General features: G+C 38.5%; 1 protein-coding gene across 1 annotated transcript in view; it reads left to right on the top strand.

Annotated features, from left to right (window-relative positions):
* brinp2 (BMP/retinoic acid inducible neural specific 2) overlaps positions 1 to 19,792 on the top strand; it is a 267,758-nt gene that overhangs the window by 202,902 nt on the left and 45,064 nt on the right. The window contains exon 6 of the mRNA XM_042498336.2: positions 10,185 to 10,421. Within this exon, the coding sequence (XP_042354270.2) occupies positions 10,185 to 10,421 (237 nt within the window). The remainder of the gene's footprint in view (positions 1 to 10,184; positions 10,422 to 19,792) is intronic.

Genomic DNA, 19,792 nt, shown 5'->3' with positions numbered 1-19,792 from the left:
ATCGGACAGAGAACCCAGAGTTGGCTACTGGTAGTGACTTGTTACTTACTTGGTAGCCACACCCTAATGCATACCCTGCTTTATGATCTATTTTACTCTAAAAAATAAACAAAATAAACATCACGCTGCCTCCCGCTGACCAATACAAAGAGTGCAGGTTTGAGGCACCTCCATATTGGCTTTACTTTTCAGAACAAGAGATAACTCCTTGGATACACTACTTCGCACATTAGCAGTGGACCCTTAGATGTAAATTGTGAATGACATACATAATTCCTGGGGATAAAAGACTGATAAAAAGACCAGTTACAGATATAAACCTACAACAATAAATTTTATTCCACTTGCGGCTTGGAGGCGCAGAATCCACTTTGTTAGTCCACCAGACCCTGACCTCTCTCCTGTACTGGCAGGTGCAAAACAGCCACTTTATTCCTCCTCTGAGACCTCTAGAAGTACTTTCGGAGTCTCCAGCACACAGAACTGATGCTGGAGAATAGAGGCAGTCACTTTATTTGTAGCCAGGATGCTACCCTCAAAGGATGTTAGCAACAACCACATCCATTTGATGACTTGGCTGTAACCTTGTCCCCTATTCTCTCCCTACTCTGTTTCTGCATTCTCTTGGAAAACCCTGAGTACTTAAATGGCACCTGTCCTCTTTTAACGTGCATCTATGTAGGCAAGAATCCTTGAGTCTGTCCATTGCCTCATAATCAGTCCTCCTACATTTCCACTTGTCCATTCTGGTTGAAGACGCCCTTTCATACAGACTTCCTCAAGGCTTCATGTAGTCCTCCTACAGCCTTTACAATGTGCTTATTATAATCACAATATCCTTAGTATATGTTTGACATTGAGAGCTCTGCATGTCAAAGAAAGGTTACAAAATAAACCTGCCCAAACTTTAGAAAGAATGGTTCTCTTCAAACACAATCACCTGAATACAAAACTCTTACCTACAAAATAAAACTTCTCTCCAACTTAAAAAGCTCATATAAAACACATAAAGTATGTGTGACGAGCATAGTCAGATTTATTTTCAACAATCAAACATTTCCCTTCTCTATCAAGGTCTGTTCAGGATCCCAGTGATAGAAATTTGAGTCTAGAATAAATGTCCCTGGAACATAATCTAGGTTTTCTTCCAATGTATCACACAGTCAGAGTTCTCTCTCAGTGTATCAGCTAAAAGGGTTTTATAATGCAAGCACAAAAATGAATCTGAGGGCCCCCCTTTTAAGTCAGAAATGACACCATTGCCTGCTGACAGCTGCTCCATGGCCTTCTCAGAGGGACTCCAGGAAAACCTCTAACAGATCCTCCCCCAAAGCACCCCAAATGCGCCTTTAGAACTCTGTTGGAATTCCATCAATTGCGGTAGCAGAGCCTAGGGACAGATGCTGTACGACACTTGTGAACTCTGCAGGGTGAGAGGTCTGTCAAGTGCCTCCCTCTGCCCAGGCCTAACTCTGGGCAGTCACTGAAACAAATTCTCAGCACACCACCTGTCACTGTATAACACGGCATATAAATTGCTTGCCAAATGCCTTATCGGTGCCTCTTCTGACATCACAGCCCTAAATGGTGGTCTCAAATGTAAAGGTTGTTTAAAGAGCAGGTGAGATATACAGGGGTAGAGGGAGAGTACCAGATGAAACTTCATCCTTTGAAAAAATACTTGGGGCTCAGGAAGCATTTCAACGCATAGCGCATATGATCAAATTCACTCAACCCGAGCAGGCCTTATCTATTCCCAACCTTCCTGCCCTGCATTTTGCATACATCCACCATGTGGCTGAATGTCTGTGAAAGAACACAAAACTATTGCAAGACAGCACAAAGCCACCCGCAAACCCCAATGGAATAAAAAGGTGCATTTCATCCTTTGTGACTATACAAAATTCAAGTGACAGTGATATGGAAAGAAAGAAAAAGACAGGCAGGCATGGAGAAACGCACTAAGAGAGATGGAGCAAATGTGTGATACAGCAAAAGTCTGTACCAGCCTGTGCCATGCTGTTTACCGTATATTGAAGCTGAGACACTGCCAAAGCCTGAGGCTCTGAGAGATCCCCACACCGAGGGTACCAACACCATCTCATCTACAGCAGAGAGTGCATTCCAGTGAAGTTGACAAAGCATTCACTAAAGCAAAAGGCTGAGTGTGAACACACATGCACTTGGACACACACTGATAATGGGGGGTGCTGATCATAAGGTAGGCTTAAGAGCTTCAAATTGCCCAAAATGGGAAGTGTGGTCTCTGCTGGAGATTGAGACATAGGAAGAGAGGGAACCATGGGTCTGTTATTTCTGGTCTACTGGGGTGATCTAAATCTGTGGCTGGATGAGAGCAAAGCCTGGTGAGTAATGACCCTAAAAGCCCCCATCAGAAGGAAACATTGACAGGTCATGAAATTCATGGTGGGGACTGGGCTCGGGTGCCTGAAAGAAAAAACAGCTTTTTTTTATTTTTTGTCACCTCACAAAAACACCAATTATCCATAATCTCCAGCATCCTTTTACAATTGGAGAACAAATTGAGCTCCAGTGTGTGACACTTTAACGCTTTATAAGAACTCCTGATTCCCTCACCTACATGTACACCTGACCCCCACTACCTTATATGCTAGCTCACTCTGCTTACTTTGCCCTTGCTGACAGATTACCTGTCGCCGAACTCTGCTTTGAACTCTTACCAACTAAACGATTGATTGCTTTCAACTGCTCTGCCTCTGAGTCTTGCTCACAAGTCCACGTCTCTGTGCTCAGAACCGTTACAGTGCGGAGGATTGAAGATTGATTGATTCATGAGTGATTAAATGGACGTCTTAATACTGCCTCCACAGAGCAGTACGTAATTAATAAAATGACACCAATGTTAGATTAATTATAATTCAAGTTAAAATGGGCTATAAATCAAAAGCAACCTGGAGGTGTAATAATGAGCGACTTAAGGAGAGAATTTTCTGTTTTATCCCTCTTAATCAGCATATGTGCAGCACTTCTAGTGATATTCAGAGAGAAGTTTAGAGCTTAGCTTTATTGACCAGTATGATTATCTTGTTAACCTCTCAGAGCCACAATGCCCCAGCTCCACATCATATGTAAAACACAAGCAGTTCTGATCTTATTTTATACACTGTAGTAGGCAGGAAAAAAAAAATATTGGGAACAAAAAGAGTCAGCTGATTTTAAGATACCCTTTGGAGTTTCTCTTGTATGCATTTTTCAAGGATACACAAATATCTCCAATTCATACTTTTCTTTCTAAACATTTGCAAAGCATATTCTCTTTCAACATTATGATACTTGCAGTGATATATGTTTGCTCAGGTTCCCAGAAAGTTGAGGCCAATTTGACATTTTGATCAAACTGTGTAACTACAACTTCCAGGTCTGTCACGTGATGCCATGGGCCCCTCAAAAAAACATTTTCTCATAGACTTAATTGGTAAAGAGATGTCTGTAAATCCATGGATACATTTATTTGAGCGTTACAACCTCTGCAAAATAACTTGTTTAATGATCTGGATTTAATCCATTCCTTCCATTTCAAAAGTCTTTTCCTTTATTCATTTATCCTTTATTTATTAGAACTGGATACAAATTTGAAGGCGGGACCCCGGAAATTTAGTTCACAAACTTTGACTCATGAAGCCAATAAAGCACTATTTCCATGGCATGAAATAACTACAATGAGCTGCTTTTACATCTCTGGGCCCATAGTCAACGTCACACAAGAGACTTTCGACAACCAGGCCGGCTTCTTCCAGTTTAACGCTCCGCTAACTTTAATGGAGATGGAAATGATTTAATAGTGTGACTTTTCTAGATTTTCTAAATGTTATCAGACTATATGGATTAAATCTTGATAGTGAAAGGACTAACTTTGCGGCAGGCTGAGATGCTCAAAAAATTTTTCATCCCCAAAGCAATTCAAAGGGTCTTTTTGGGACTAATGGCATCATTTGACAGACTCTCGAGTCCATTTCCTTGAAAATGGACTACATAGTTCAGCACACTTCCTGGGGACCCGATCAAATAATTTCATCACGCCTCCAATGCTGTATCCAGTTCTCTTGCAAATCTTCATCTTTTTCACCTTTTGCTGGTTCATTGACACATTACAGAGTATATTACCACAATGTACTAATCAGTGGAATGATGTTACAACAGTTATGTGTATCATGCATGGACATACAGAAAATCGTGTCCTTTAACCTCGGTTTTACTAGTTTTTGTAACTTGACACAACCTGTCATTCAGCATTTCTTTAATCAAGCTTCCGGAGCAAATGAAGCATGCTCGTTTGGTGTACTTTCTATATTCACAAATTGGCACCCACTACAGCACTTGTCATAAGCTAATGAAACATTAGCAACGTTAAAATGAAATGGCTATGTACAAGATGGCTCCATGCTGCAATATCTTGGCTGATGTAACCAAAAATGTCACTGAAATCATTAAAAATGCATACAGGCCATAGTGTTCCAAGTTCTTAGCTGCCGTTTGAAAAGGCTTTCATTAAAATGACCCTTTCAGAGTTAATGTGTATCTGGCAATTCAGAAACCCTCATGGTGAAGGCCTCTTTTAACCAAAATAAGCCTGCCATAGAATTTCCATCCCACAAACAGTCATAGGCTGCATTGTTTCAACTTGTGTGCCTTCCAATGATATGAAATGCCAAAAATGGGTTAATATTCATCCCAGACACTTTGTGTGACTTATTGAAGTATTTTTTATTTGAGATCAGACAATGTGAGTTGCATGATAAACAGGACGAGCACTTCGCCGAATACTAATGTGCCGCTGCAATAAAGACGCGTGTCAAAGGTGGAAAGCAGCAAGGTGAGAAGAGGAGTCACCAACAAGTGTTTCACTCTGCCTGTTGAATAAATTGTCCTCATTTCCACTCTCCACTTTTCTTATGTATTTTAAAAGTATAACAAGTTGTGTTGAGATACACAGAACAGATTTCCTCCTCCATAATTCTCAGACATAACAACATGATTGCTATGCTAACGACTGGTGCTAGAAAATGGTTCCAAAATATTAAGAAAGAAGAAGAAAGGTTACACAATAGTTTGGGATATCATATCAAATCTCATACAGAAGTCTCATGCAACTTAAATGCAACGCAACATAAATTGAGACTTTTGGGGGAAAAAAACATGCCTTCCATAAGAAAGATGTCTAACTTACATAAATACTGTGTTGATGCTTGTATTACATTATATAAACTCTTCATTCAGTCATTTGTTTAATTGAATAAAACATAGTTCGCATTAGATAAGGCACATTTGGGGTAGTCCTTATTGCAAGCATACAGCTGATAAACCCTATGTATGTATTTGCTTTATGCAGTTGTCCATTCTGATTGTGATGAGCAACACTGGTGTGTTTTCACTATTAGAAGAGGTGATGATATTTTGCAAGTCACAGCTAAGTTTATATATATTTATGGTAAATTTGCATGGCAGAGGTCTATTTGTAGGCCTTTTAAAACAAGCTGTTTGGAAACTTATTCAACAACTTATTCTGAATGCCGCTGATAGGGTCCTGACAAAAACTACGAAATATGACCACATTACTCAGTTTCAAAAATCCTTACACAGGCTACCCATCACTCAGAGAATGGATTTTTAAAGTCTTGCTGTACTCTGGCTCAACCACCAAATACTGTAGGTGCTGTGGCCAGCCTACTGACCATCCTACGATTTAGAACAAAACATGGTGAAGCAGCTTTTTCTTATCATGCAGCAAAGACTTGAAATAACATCCCAGATGATGTTAGACAAGCCCCGACTCTGACCACTTTTAATTCAAAGGTAAAAACGTTCCTTTTTTGACACTGCCTATTTCATATGGTAATGACTGCAAACAAATTTTTACACTCAATTTTAAATCATTTTAAATAATCTTTTTATCTTTGCAACTCTTGACTGCTCTTAAACTGTTTTTTACTATTATGCTATTTTAAATAGTAAATCATTTAATAATTAATTTGACCTTTTTTTCTTTGCTCGACCATTGTAAATCAGAACCCTTTATTATATTTGATGCTGCTTTGTAAAGCACTTTGAATTACCCTGTTGTATGAAATGTGCGATACAAATGAAAAAGCCAGTGACTTAACAATCATAGAAATGAGTCCTTGCAGATCACAGGAAACAATCTGCCTGTTTTTGTTATTAGCATTAATGTCTATCACATTGTCATTGTCCGTTACTTTAACAATGCTGCTCCCTCTTGTGCTTGTTTAACTGGAACAACAATTTAATCCATTTTAATCCATCACAGTTAAGCCTTTTGGTTGAGACATCTTTCCCACAACTGTATCTGTAAAGACTCAGAATGCTGCCAAGCTTCCTGACATGCTTTAAGCCACCAGTCAAAAAAGAAAAAAAAGAATTGCAATGCTTTATATTTCAAAATGAATTCATCATGTTTGATGTACTTGGGAACATTTTTGATAAAAACATAAATTACGGGATGCTCAGGAGGATAAAACAGAACAGAATCAGTGATGGTTATTGCATTTTGTTTGACTTTAAAGCAGCTGTAGGCTATACGATTGTATTCAAACTTCAAACCAAAAGATCTGAGTCTTAATACTGATACTTATTTGGAAACTACTTACTACTGCTGTAGCAAAAAAGGAATCCACAATCCACAGGACCATTACCATGCCTGCTTCCCAAATGTGACAGAGCGATTGCAACTTAAAGAGAGAAAAAAGACAGAGAAGTAGAAAGACAGGTCATCAAACAGCGATTGGTGATGGAAAGAGTGTTATTTAGCTGTCTCCCAAACTGAGGAAACCCCTGCCAGATTTGCAACTTGTACACACACACACACGCAAAAACCTCAAAGCACCTGCCAAAGCATGGAAGAGGGAAAATGTGACTAATTACATCTCTTTCCAAGCCATTGAAAGAGTAAATACCAAAGAAGAAACATGCATATTCATAGCAGGGCACAGCAGGATTGACTTAGTGGTTGAAACTCATCCAGACTGAGATTGTGAAAGTGAGGAGAGAGGAAGCTTTTGACACAACAAATCAATGATTAGTTGACAGACAGACGTGGACCTGCAGACGGATTCGGGGAAGCAGCATGAGCACCACGCGACAAGTGTTCTGAAAGCTGCCCGCTGGTTTCCAAAGCATGATGATGCACTTTTAAGATCACACATCAGCTTTTGATTTGGTTTAATAGACTAAACTTTGGCACCGTAATTAGCATATCACTGTATTATTAATATAATTTCAATAATGAAGGCTGTGAAATTGAAAGTGTGATGTTACCCCGCTGTTAAAGGACATGAGGACGGACAGTGTTTCCAACAGCTTCAGAATTTATTGGTGTTTGACTCTGTGACTTGGATCCTTAATTAGTAGCTTACAAGATTGGTATAATAAATTACTGGTATGTAAAAACAAAATCCATTATAGTGTGTAGCGTATGGAATAACCAGTTCTTAAATAGTATTCTATCCTCTGTGCAGTTTTGCATGTTTCAATTTGAATCTGTGTAGTTATACAGGCTCACAGGTGTTGTCTTTCAGTAGGTCAATGCCACCAAATGCGTTGAAGACTTTACCAGTAGGTCTGCCTCACAGCGTTTTTGGCTGGATCATAGTATGTGAGACCAGCCCTATTAATGCAAAAGTGATGGATGTTTTTATTTGTTTATTTGTTGTGGAAAGGTTGTAGTTTTCTAGTTGGGAAGGTGTACTTTCTGCAGCCCTGAAACATCATTTGGAGGGTTGTTCATGTGCTTCTTACTTGTAAATACGTTAAATTTGATATTTCCAAAGAGCACATGAAGGCAGCAATGGTCTTACTCTTTATGGACAGCTTTTTTTTTAGGTTTTTATATGTCTTGATAGGGTGTGTGCTTTTCTGTTTGAATGCCACAGCAGGATCAATGCTGTGAGCAAAAGTCTGTGACTGAGTGAATGCCACAACTTCCTTTTTTTTCAAAGCCATCATTTGAAATCATACAGGGCTTAGTCTTACAGGCTCTGACCCAGTCTTTTTGACTTGGCAGAGCAGGAAAACCACAGGTGTGACTGACATCGTCAACAATGGCTCTGTTCTTTTCCAGTGTGCCATGAAGGTGTGACAGCATAAACAATACCAGGACCCTGAAACCCAAGCATTTGATTGATTGTTTACACCTGTGCTTTTGCCTCTGTGTCAAAGTGTCTGCTGTGATTATTGCCTGCTCATCACAGATTTTCCTGTGCTACGTTGTTAAGTTCAGCAAGTCTGCAGAAGTAACAGATACTAAGTCCTCTGTGGCAATGTGTCAGCTGGTGTGACTTACTGTAATAACAATTAGAAGTTAAAGGAGTTGATTAAATCCATTTTACAGTGCTAGGGTGCTCATATATGACAATAGAGTGCACTGCACTGGGGAAGCTTCCTTGTTATTGTGCTAAAATCAATTATTTACTTTTTGTGGTGTTGTGGGCCTAACACCTGGAACACACTGCCTGCATGAGCAGCACTGGTCAGGTGCATCTCAACTCCTAGCTTCATCTAGAGAAATGGTAGCTTGCCAGTTTTTTCTGTGTGCCACATGCAGTTGTCAGCAGAAATAGACTGTGAAAAATGGTGTTTTTGAGTTTTATTAGCTCTATGCCAACTTTCTACAGTTTCAATGTCTTTATCTGTCACAGATATAAGGAAATACAAATATGTCTGATTTACTCAAACTTTCCTCTTTGCGTTGTATTTGTGTCTTCAGATTAAATATGACTTGATTATGAAAACAAGGCTCAACATCCATCATCTCCAGAACTATTTCACTGGGCACTGTGTGCTCTTGAATGGGGAAGGATGAACAAAGTAAAATGGCATACCTTCATATTGTAAAAAAAAAAAAAAAAAAGTTCTGATGAGTATTTGAGAATCTCAATTACACAGCAGGGAGAGGAAATAATGAAACCTGCTGATAGGAAACAACCTGAACATGGCGGGCAGGAACAGCAGGTTGTTTATGATGACTGCAGAACAGGTGACAGTTGCTACTGATAGCTTCCAAAGCCACGAAAATATGCTCCTGGGCAGACTCATAAACTGATTATGTATGCATCTACAGTACCTGCTGCAAGAGCTACCACTGAAACTGATACAAACAAAGCTGCTCTGAAGAAAACCTATTTTCTTGTCCTTGTGATAAAAACACCACATATGCATAGTTAAACTCTCTTTGGAAGTCAGTTTGAGACATTTGAAATTTGAGTGAGCACCCCACATAATACACACAGCCAGATTATGAGCTGTTGTCTTTGCACATGGTGTTATTTTTTTGGCCTCAGCCATGACATGTTATGAGTGTCAGTAGGCGGGTTTCCAATTTATATTTGCACAAAACTTAGGCAATACTTTAGAAATGTCAAAAACACAATTGTGAGATGACTGTGTTTCCACTGAGTGATGTTCTGTGACTTCTCCTCTGGTGATAACATTCCAAGAAGCCTGGTGATGGATGTTCAATTCATTAGCAGATTAGTTTCTATTGCAGCACTAGCCATCATTATTTCCAATGAAAGCAACGCAGGCATAGCTTTGCAAGCATAACAACTTTTTTTTTGCAATGAAAATAAGTATTTTCAAAATTGACGTTTCCATTCGGCTTTTTTTTTTTTTATCCACAGTTTCAATCAGCGCAATTTGAGGGTTAATGGAATACCACCTAAGAGCATTTCATTAGCTTATATTGAGATGTATTGAAGATTGAATTAGAGCTGTCCTTTTAGTGTCAGAGACATAATTGAATACTATGTTATATGTTTAAAAACGCATCCCCATTCAAGGAAAAAAAAGCCAGTTTGTGAAAAGAATATTTCCATCCAAACTGCTTAGACCACAACTATTGTTGCTTTTGAGGAAATATAATTTTCAACACTCTGATGTGTTAAAATTAATGCTGATAATCCTGTAAGAAATTGTATGATGAGTACAAATGACATGCTAAGAATTTGCTTCCACAACATTTTTTAATGCATCAAACGCATTTATTCATTTCATGTTCCAAGGCTACTCTTACTATTACTTTCAGCCCGACAAAAACAACACATGCTTTTATGTGGAACCAGCTTGTAAAAAAAACCACTTTATTTTGAAAATGAATAAAGTGTTAATAAAATGATCTTTTTTTTTCGTAGGCTTGCAAGATGTCCTGCCAGAGTTCCTGCGTGGGCGTTTTGTGGAGGCGGCACTCAGCTATGTGGCATGCAACTCGGAGGGCGAGTTGCTCTGCCGCAACAACGACTGCTGGTGCCGGTGCTCTGCCCGCTTCCCGGAGTGTAACTGCCCCTTTGCTGACATCAAGGTCATGGAGGAGAACCTGGAGAAGAGCAAAGAGGCCTGGGGCAACTTCAACCAAGAGTTCATGGAATCAGGTACAGCCTGGAATTGTTAATATGAAACTCATTGGGATGTCAGTGGGGCTGCAAACTGCTCATGATGAGTATGTGTCAAATTTGATTTTAGTTAAATGCATTAAACAGTGGCAGAGATAGACCAAGGAGTTTCAACCAACAACTGGAATAAAGTTTGGGTTGTAGGTTGTGTTGAATGAAGCTTGAGTTTAGCTTAAAGGCTTGGAATAACTTTCATAAATTTCATACTGTATGAGTTGGCATGACTATTGAGGGCAGAATAAATCTCAAGATATTTATGTAGATAACTTTAATAAGTACTATAAAACTTCAATTAGTAGCCCAGGCTATTATTTGCTTAAATCATTGACCTCAACAGGCTTATATTTGGGACTGGTACCTATATGGGACAGGCTTTTATTTCCTTTACACGAAACTATTGCTCAGGAAAAACATACAATCAAATCATTCATTAAATCTTTTAAAACCTGGGCAAATTGTCTTTATTTATGTCTTTTTTTTTAACATAGGAAGAAGGCAATGAGCAACAAAAGGAGAAAGTACAAGGAAATTACCTGAAAAAGACTAAAAAAAGACTTTAAAAGAAATATTCAAAATTGTAAATAAATAAAATAATTTTAAATATATTACTTTGATAACTACGAACATGGATTACTGGACATTTTTCCTTAGCTTTAACAAAAAAATCTCCCACATCTGCTTTTTTTGTGTGTTTCTGTTGTTCGCACAGCTGATATTACTGTCTTCTTTGGTGTCAGTAACATTAACTGAATGATTGAATTGTGGGGAATCTTACCAAGCTAACATTGTGAGTAGTATGACCATACTGAAAAAAGTTTCGACATATATACATATTTTTATTCATACTTTTTTTTTTACCTGAAACTGTTAAAATGTTAGCAGATTCTCACAATATCATAACCTTGAAAGTGCAGTGTTTTCAGCTAAGCCTAAACACTCCGTGACTACTTGAAAAATGTTGTTATGGGGGCTTGAACTTGATATAAAATGATACTCATTTGATAATATACAGTTATTGGTACATGGCAGTGTTCATTTTGGCTCAGAGGCAGGCTGAGGAATGTGTTACAGTAAATAAGAGACAGGAGCTGTAGACAGTTGGGCAGTGACTGTGTTACATGTTCCAGTTCCAGATGTAGCAGGTGTGATGTTGGTGATTTATAGCTCCAAGCTGGATGCAGTTTATTCTCAATAACACTGTTTATGCAGCGTGTACCTGTGAAGTCCATGTTCCTCATCACAAGTGATATTTCCTGACAAACACAGTGCAATCATCGATGGTGTGTGATAACCTACCTGGATTACAGCTCAGTTGATGCAGTTTTTCTCCATAAAGACTCCATATTTCTTCATATGAAAGCTTAATGAGCATTTAGTAACCTCATTCTATTATATGCATGTTTTATGTTGTGTCTGCAGGAGTTTTAGTATGAAAAAAAAAAAAACTCTGGCAGAGCTGTTGTCCTATGGGAGATAAGAGAGAATAGTGCCTTTCTATACATTTTTAGGTGATAGTATATTTCCCAATTAGGTTTGAGGGACAACAGGCAGCTGTTTCTACCTTGTATTTCTGCTGGGATGCTCTGTTAGGCAACTGAAGTGAATCCAACATTTCCCTGATTAGCCGACAACATATGGGTAACGCTATAGTGACACTCGCGTCCAACCTTTCAAGCAAGACCATTTAGCATTTGTTGAACAATGGCCAGAAGTTATAATTATGGGATACGAGCACATGCACAGTGTAATAGATGCACAATTAGAGAGGAGTCTTAAAGTCAGCCAACTCAGGACTGACAGCTATAGAGCAATATCCAGCTATTTTTTTTTAAATTAGTCACCATGCTACTAGTCATACCAGACCAATTAAAGGCCTATACACACTGGAGGCTTTTTTTCATGTGAAAAAGCAGTGTGATTATTATTATTATTTTTTTTTTCAACAAGGTACATTTTTTGTTTAGCTTTTGCAACATGAAAAAAGGCATCAGCCAATCAAGTTGCGCATTGTCAAACAACAACACAAATGCTTTGTAGTCCCCACCAAGATGAAAAAATGACTACTTCTTTCAACCTTGACAAAGGTTGAAGGCATACAAGATCCACTCTTTTTGTTCTTACCTTTCACAATAACAGCCGTAGTAACCAGAGTAACCAGAGGCAGCTCAATTTTTTTTCCCCATTAGGCGTATTTTTTATTTGGAATTTCAATCTCCGCAATTTTAGGGTTAATGGAAACCCATCTACAGACAGCTTTGTTTTCCACCTTTTCGTTGTCTGATGGCAGTGTTAAAAGCAGGATCTGAAGCTGTAATAATATGAGTAGTAGTAAATACTAGTAAAAAAGAGGTCAGAAAGAATAACAAATTGTAGTCATTTTATTATTAATGGTTAAAGCTAATATTTAAGAATAACTTTGCAGAAAAAGTGTGGAGGCCTTTTCCCCTTGTGTGAAATTAAGAACTTCACAGCAGCGCAAAGAACTTCTTCTGAGCTAAGCTGTCTTATGAAAGCTGGTAATTAAAGAAAAGTTAAATGGAGGTTCGGTATTGTCTCAACTTATTCCTCTTCTAAAAACACACAGCTTATGTCTTACGTTATTCCCCAGTGGAACTCAGACTGTTTTCCGTTTTCTTACATTTTGAACCTGCTGCATTTTTATAAATTAATCAGTTCTGTGTGGCAAAGTTTAAAGCCCATCGTGTGAAAGTTTTGTCTTGGCAAGCTGAGCCCTAGTGACGGAAGACCCGTCAGGTGTACAGTCTCACTCTTGTCAAATCTATTTCCGCCGAGCCAGGCGGCTTTATCAGAACTATTCATCACAAAGAGCGAGACACAGGTGTGTGATGTAATGGCGGCAATGATGCAGAACAATCCAGGTCTCACTTCCCAAATTGGCTGAAGCTTCGTTTTTGTTGCTACATCTCAACACATCACCAGCTCACTTCTTAATGACTTGGAAGGTGTAGGCAGGATTTAATTGGAGACAGGTTTCTGGCAGCTTCTCTTAAACGATGTGGGTGTGTTGCGTTTCCCCTGCAGATTCAGGTGTGTGTTGCCATTTATTTGGAAATTGCTTAGTGAGTGACACAATGGAGGTAAACAGCTTTCCTGTGCATTAATTTAGCCTCATTTTGACAGCACCTGACTTTGCAAAGTTGCCTTTTTTTTGCTGAATATTAAATCTTTGTAAAGATGCACTGACAGAGTGTTGAAAAGAGACGAGGAAGATGTGTAATTGCGAGGCTTTTCTTGTTCCGCTGACATTATGGTTTTTGTCAGGAGCTTAACTTTGTGCTGTTTGTCATAAAAAATGAGGCCTTTGGTTGTTTCGGAGGCTTGTGTGTTTGAGTAATGAGCTAAAAATATCATGAAAGGCTCCTTGGTTAGTCTCGCACAAGGACAGACAGGCATATACTGTACACCCGCAGGCATGCATCCAGGGGATCATCAAAGTTTTATCTTATTTTAAGGAATCCACTTACACATTCACACACTCAGACACAGAAGGCAAGTCGGGATGAACAATGAACGCGGAGAGATGAGAGGAAGGTAATCTACATGGCAAATATTGTTTGACTTTCAAAGCTCCCCCTCTCTCTGTCTTCCTATCTCTGTCCCTCCTTTGCATCTTCTCTCTTTTTCACACACTCACTCTCACACACACATACACACGCGCATAGTGGCTTGTTTCGCTTCTGGGGGTGCCTAGGAAGTTGGGCTGAATCTCGTCTGCTGGGATGGGCTGATAAATTTATTGTGGCGAGGGGGAAAACAACTGCGAGGATAGTGTGTGTGTGTGTGCCAGACAGATTGTTTATGTGTGTGTCAGAGAGACAGAAGGAGGACAAGGAAGAGACTAAATCATTCTGTGTGTCTCCGTGTGAGAGGAAAGAGGAGAATAATACCCTCAAACCTCAGCCACTCACCATTTCCTCAACTAAACACCCAAAGCTACACACACACACACACACACACACACACACACACACACACACACACATGCATACAAAAAAATGAGAGCTCTCTGCTATGTGGTTGTCCTTTTCTTTTCTTCTCTTTTCTTTTCTTTTTGGAGGTGCGGTTTGGGAGGCAAGATGTCCTGGAAAGGTGTGAATAAGTTGCGTCTGGAACATCACACCTTAGGTTTTGTGAAATTGGAAAACACAGCCAGCTTCAAGGCCTGGCACTAGATTCCCTAATACCTGCGCGTATAAAACTGCAGAACCACATTCCAAATACAGAAATCCGTATTCATGTTTCTCCTGTCACAGGCTTAAAAGTTCTTTGTGAGTCTTACCCTCCCGCCTCAGGTGCAGCGATATGACTTTTTTTTCATTTTTTTTCATTAGTAACAAGAAGTTTCTGTATACAGTATGTGGTTTAACAGGCGAGACACAGACATTAAAAATGGTAGATTACATCTCTCAAACTCAGATGTCAGTGTTTCCCATAAGCTCTAGCAGACCAACATGAAATAGACACCCTCATTTAAAACAAAAAGAAGTTTCTCTAACAGGAGGATATATTGCATTTGTTACAAATGTTGGCATTGTACATTTTTGCAAACCACAGATACGTTTCATTTGTATGTTTCATACTTATCACATCAATGTTTATAAAGTGCTGTAGTTCTGTTTTCATGTATATGAGCTGAAGAAGGCACTGTGGATGGTTTGACACCTTGCTAAGACTGCTGCCAAAACTGATAATGTAGATTTTATGAGAATGAATATAACAGAAGTAAAATGTGTCAATATCAGCACTCCTGATGAAAGAGAATCTTTATTCAAGTGGCTGTGTTCAATCTGTACTCTTTTGATCAAAAACTATCTAAAGCTCAATCCAAAGATTTTTCTTTAAATGGTTTTCCTTGTGAATAGAAATGTAGTAACTTCTGATAAACCCAAGTCAATTTTAAACTTAAACTAACCACTTCTGGTTAAGTTCCACTCACTTTCTATTTAAACATAACCCATTTTCCAGTTTAAATTCTGCCCAGTACAGATACACATACAGATAATTTACTGGTTGAACAGACACAGACAGATACAGAAAATACTGTATTGCTGTTCCCTAGTTGGGACATTTCCAGCTGTGTTTGTAGCAACAATATCAGGTATTTTAAGCCCAAACAAGATGTTTTCCTTAACCCTAATCAAGTGGGTTTTGTGCTTTCACCACAGCACAGTGACAACATAAAATTAAAAAAAAAAGAAACATAAACTTTCTACATAGCTGCTAAATATTAAACATACAAATGAAACATAATAATCATGTCTACTTAAAGTGACATTTTTATTTTACTCAACTGTGTGATCTGTGTTATGTAATCTCTGCCTGGATTATTTCAAGAGACAATTTTTCTTTCAGTTAATGAAATGCTACATTTATGTATGGCTGGATGGGGGAAATTACAAAGTGCAGGACCAGAATCATGGGTTTACATAAGGCACTTTGTTCAAGATTAACTGATTTTGGTTAAATGATAATTAAAAAAAGGTGCAAATAAAAAAAAAAAAGTGTTGTTACTAGGAGGGGACAGTGTATTGCAAAATTGCTTCTGTTGACTGTAAAACAAATGAAATATGTTGTCATCAAGATATTACTCTGTAGCCTATCAACATTTTTGCAGCTTTCCAGGTATTAGCAATATTTTCGAATTATGTATATATAACACATAATTTGCCCTTTTTTGTGTTTCTCTCAAATGTATTTGCAGTTTCAAATTAGATGTACATAAATGTTATTTCTAGGAGACCTTCATCCTGGTGATTGGGTTGCATTTGGTGATCTAGGAGCATTTCATGCAGCAGGACAGCATATGTTGGACGGACTTCAGGTGAACTGTGATGTTCATCACAATTAAGCAACCAAAACCTCAAGACAAACAACTTCATATTTTGAGGTAAATAATGACTTGGACTCACAGTAAAAAGAATAGGCTACTCAGTGACAAATTATAAATGCATACATTCAGTCAGTAGTATCGAGTGGGCCAATACTTCACCAGCGAGGCATCACTATGACCGATGAGCAAGGTTCCACTGACCTGTGCTAAGTCCTCATCCCTAAGTGTGGCTTTAGAAGTTAATTAACCAACCTAAGCCGTCACGGGCTTCACTGACTCACAGGTTGAGCTGCCAAATTTAGGAGCCAGTCTTATAATGGAATTGTGATAGGGGTTAGAATTACCATATCAGTAGCATGTTCCACCCAACAACCAAGCCATTAAGCTGGATCTTTTGGATATTACCTCAGCCGATGTGAGGGACGTTAAGTTCTCAGCCACCATACATGTTGCAGCAGGTGAGGAGAGGTGTGAGTAACTAATGAGGTCACTCATACATGAAACATAAGATGGAGCTTCTCGGTAATTGAGATTCAAATCCCTACTCCAATAGTGGGTAGGAGGTAGTGTTAACTCCCCACTGAGAGGAAGACAGGCCACGGAAAAAATCCCAGATTCTTTTTTTTCAAGAGATAGACTTTCATCTTCTTTTTCTGTGTTCAGTTCACGTTGGTCAAAGTAGGGAAGGATATACCATTGAATATAAAGTAATAACTATCAGAACAATCCTTGATCAGTGAGGTGCATCAAGTCATACCTTAGTTTCTTTGAGTGGGAGCATGCAAGCACAGACTGTTGGCTTGTTTTTCAATGGTTTCAATGGTTTTAGATTGTGAATAGTCAGAGAGTTAATAGTTTCATTGTCTTTGAAGTGATATATTTCATTAATATGTTTGTTCAGTAATAGAGTGATAGGGATGACTTGCTCTGTCAGCCAACCCAGATGTTTTCATTGCCCTGGTTTCTTGATAAGCAACCTATGGGATTTGTCCATTAAATTTTGGATTACTGCAGAAAATAAACTCTGTGGCAAACAAATGTTTATGATACATAGGCCTAAGGTTTTGTTCAGTGAGATCATTTTCACAAATGAACACCACTGTTGTGACTTTCAAAGCATTAATGCAACCACCAGAAGTAAACTGCTAACCTTTTGCTTTAAACAAAACTACACCACAGTAGCAAGACTTCATCGTGGTTGTAAAGCAGTATGAGTGTGTGAAGACATTGTATAGTGTCATTTAGCCTCTTACTAGCAACCTCCTTTTTTCAAGACACACTGAAGCTTCAAACTCACAAGTGGAGTATGTGATGATGGATTTCATGCTGTAGAACAAAACCTGAAAATCTCTTAAGCTTGTGTTAGCCACAGACCTTGTTAAAGACACCGTAAACCTGTTGACTGTGACACAAAAGAACCGGAAGCGTGAAATGCTAACTAATTTCTGCGTTTTTACTCAATTTGCATGCAGGCTAGTATTAGCATACTAAAATGTCCTACTAGGGTAGCAAACATAGTAAATGTTATCAGGTAAGCATCAGTATGTTAGCATTGTCACTGTGGGCATGTTAGCTTGACGACCACTACTGTCACAACCATTGATGTAGTACTTCTCAAAGCTAGCCAGTCTGCTGGGAAGCACAGTGAATGTTCCATATAAATAAACTTTTAACCTCAACTTTTATCCACCTTGAAATTTGTCTTTACAGTGACATATAAAGCCTCAGAGAATTGTTAGCATGGCTGCAGACTTTTGTGCCTTTATCTAGTGGAACAAGAACAGCTGTATATTCTGTTGTCCTGTTAATTGGTGGACTAACAATTAAACACTCTTGTTATTTTCACTATATATTGACAACGCCACAACCTTCTTCAGCAGAAATCCAAGAAGCTGCTGTACCTGCTGCATCACAATGCTCAACACCAATCACAAAGTGTTAATTAGATGCGCTTTGCTTGCCAAGCAGACATTGAATGTCAACATCCAGTGAAGAAACAGGTTGGTAATGTGACCATTAGGCCAGCTAGTCAGACCATCAGGCAAAGTACAACATTAGATTAGGCAAACAACACCGGGTTTTTTTTTTTTTGGGTTGTGACTCACACACTTAGTCATGGAAACTCAATCTGGCCATCACAGTGGCAGGATGCACTGCAGAGCACAGCTTGGTTTGCAAGTCAAAGCTCATCAACAAAGATAGAGGAACACTTTTAACTATTAATAGCCCTGCAATGGCACAAGTACAAGAGCAACTACTGGGAATCATTAAGTCCAATAATTGCTCCACATGGTTGCATTGCAGCAAAGGAATATGAAGGCATTGTATAGGAACAAATAGATCCCATGATGCAGACAGTATTCCTTGTTGGGGCTCCAGTATACAAGGTCAAAGTCAGTTTGTTGTCAAAAGCTGTCAAAAAACACCAGAATACCCATTAAATGTCCATCTGTCTGTCTGTGGTAGAGGATAGAGTGAAGGAAGAATATTAAAAACTGGGCTTAGTGCCTTCTTTTAGCACTTTTGTTGCAGGAAATAAAAAAGTGTTCATTGGTACATATGCACAAGAGAGATGTGTTGGCCTAAGCAGGGCATCTTATGGGGTTATAAATTGACTGCTGTCTCATAGAAGGAAAGGCCCTAAACTTATTGCCTGTTTTAACCTGAACCTAACCCTTGACTGACTGACGTCCAGTCAAAGTAAGTTTATTTCAACCATGGTCATAATTCTTTGTAATTCTGACCAAGTGTTTTTGGTACCTAAACCCAACCACGGTTGAAGCATAGTGATGGCAGGGCAGAAGTGTCATTCAGTCGATAAAGGTGTCAGATGAGAAAATGCTAACATGGGTAATTTCTAGGGGTTAGTTAAGATTGGAGGACTTAATGAAATTAGATTCAACAATTGCCCAGAAAACTAAATTTATTCATATATTTTTTACCCTTATGAAGGATAGGGCAATATGGAGAAAATCAAATATCACAGTATTTTTGTCACTATCAATATTGCAACGATTTTGTAGCATTGACTGTTGGTGCTTTCAAAAAAATACTTACAAAATAAGATTTTTGATAAATAATCAATAATGTGAGTAATGTGGATATAATAACTGAGTAAAGTCAAATAATGAGAACAGTCTGGTAAGCTCAGAAAATTACATCACTTTGCTGTAAAGCAGTCTTTAAAACCAGGAAAAGACAACACTTAGGTTATGCAATATCCAAAATCTAGTCTCATATCACAATATCGATGAAATGTCAACATATTATTCAGCCCTACCTTCATGTCACATGATTACCAGCATACATGTACAAGGTTGTGGCCATTATCATCCTTAATAATCACAAATAAACATTAATCAAGGGCTTGGTTTATTTGCATGATAAATAAATCCACTTATGTAGCATTAAATTAAATCAGTGCCTAGAAATTGCTTTAAAGGGCTTCATCTGGACAAACTAAAGGTTATTTTCTCACCTTCATCTGTTGTGTCTCATC

Source organism: Plectropomus leopardus, chromosome 12, assembly GCF_026936395.1.
Source record: "Plectropomus leopardus strain MGB_pleo_1.0 chromosome 12, ASM2693639v1, whole genome shotgun sequence".
Lineage (NCBI taxonomy): Eukaryota > Metazoa > Chordata > Actinopteri > Perciformes > Serranidae > Plectropomus > Plectropomus leopardus.
Note: the sequence above shows the minus strand (reverse complement) of the source record. Positions and strands in the feature narration are given on the sequence as shown.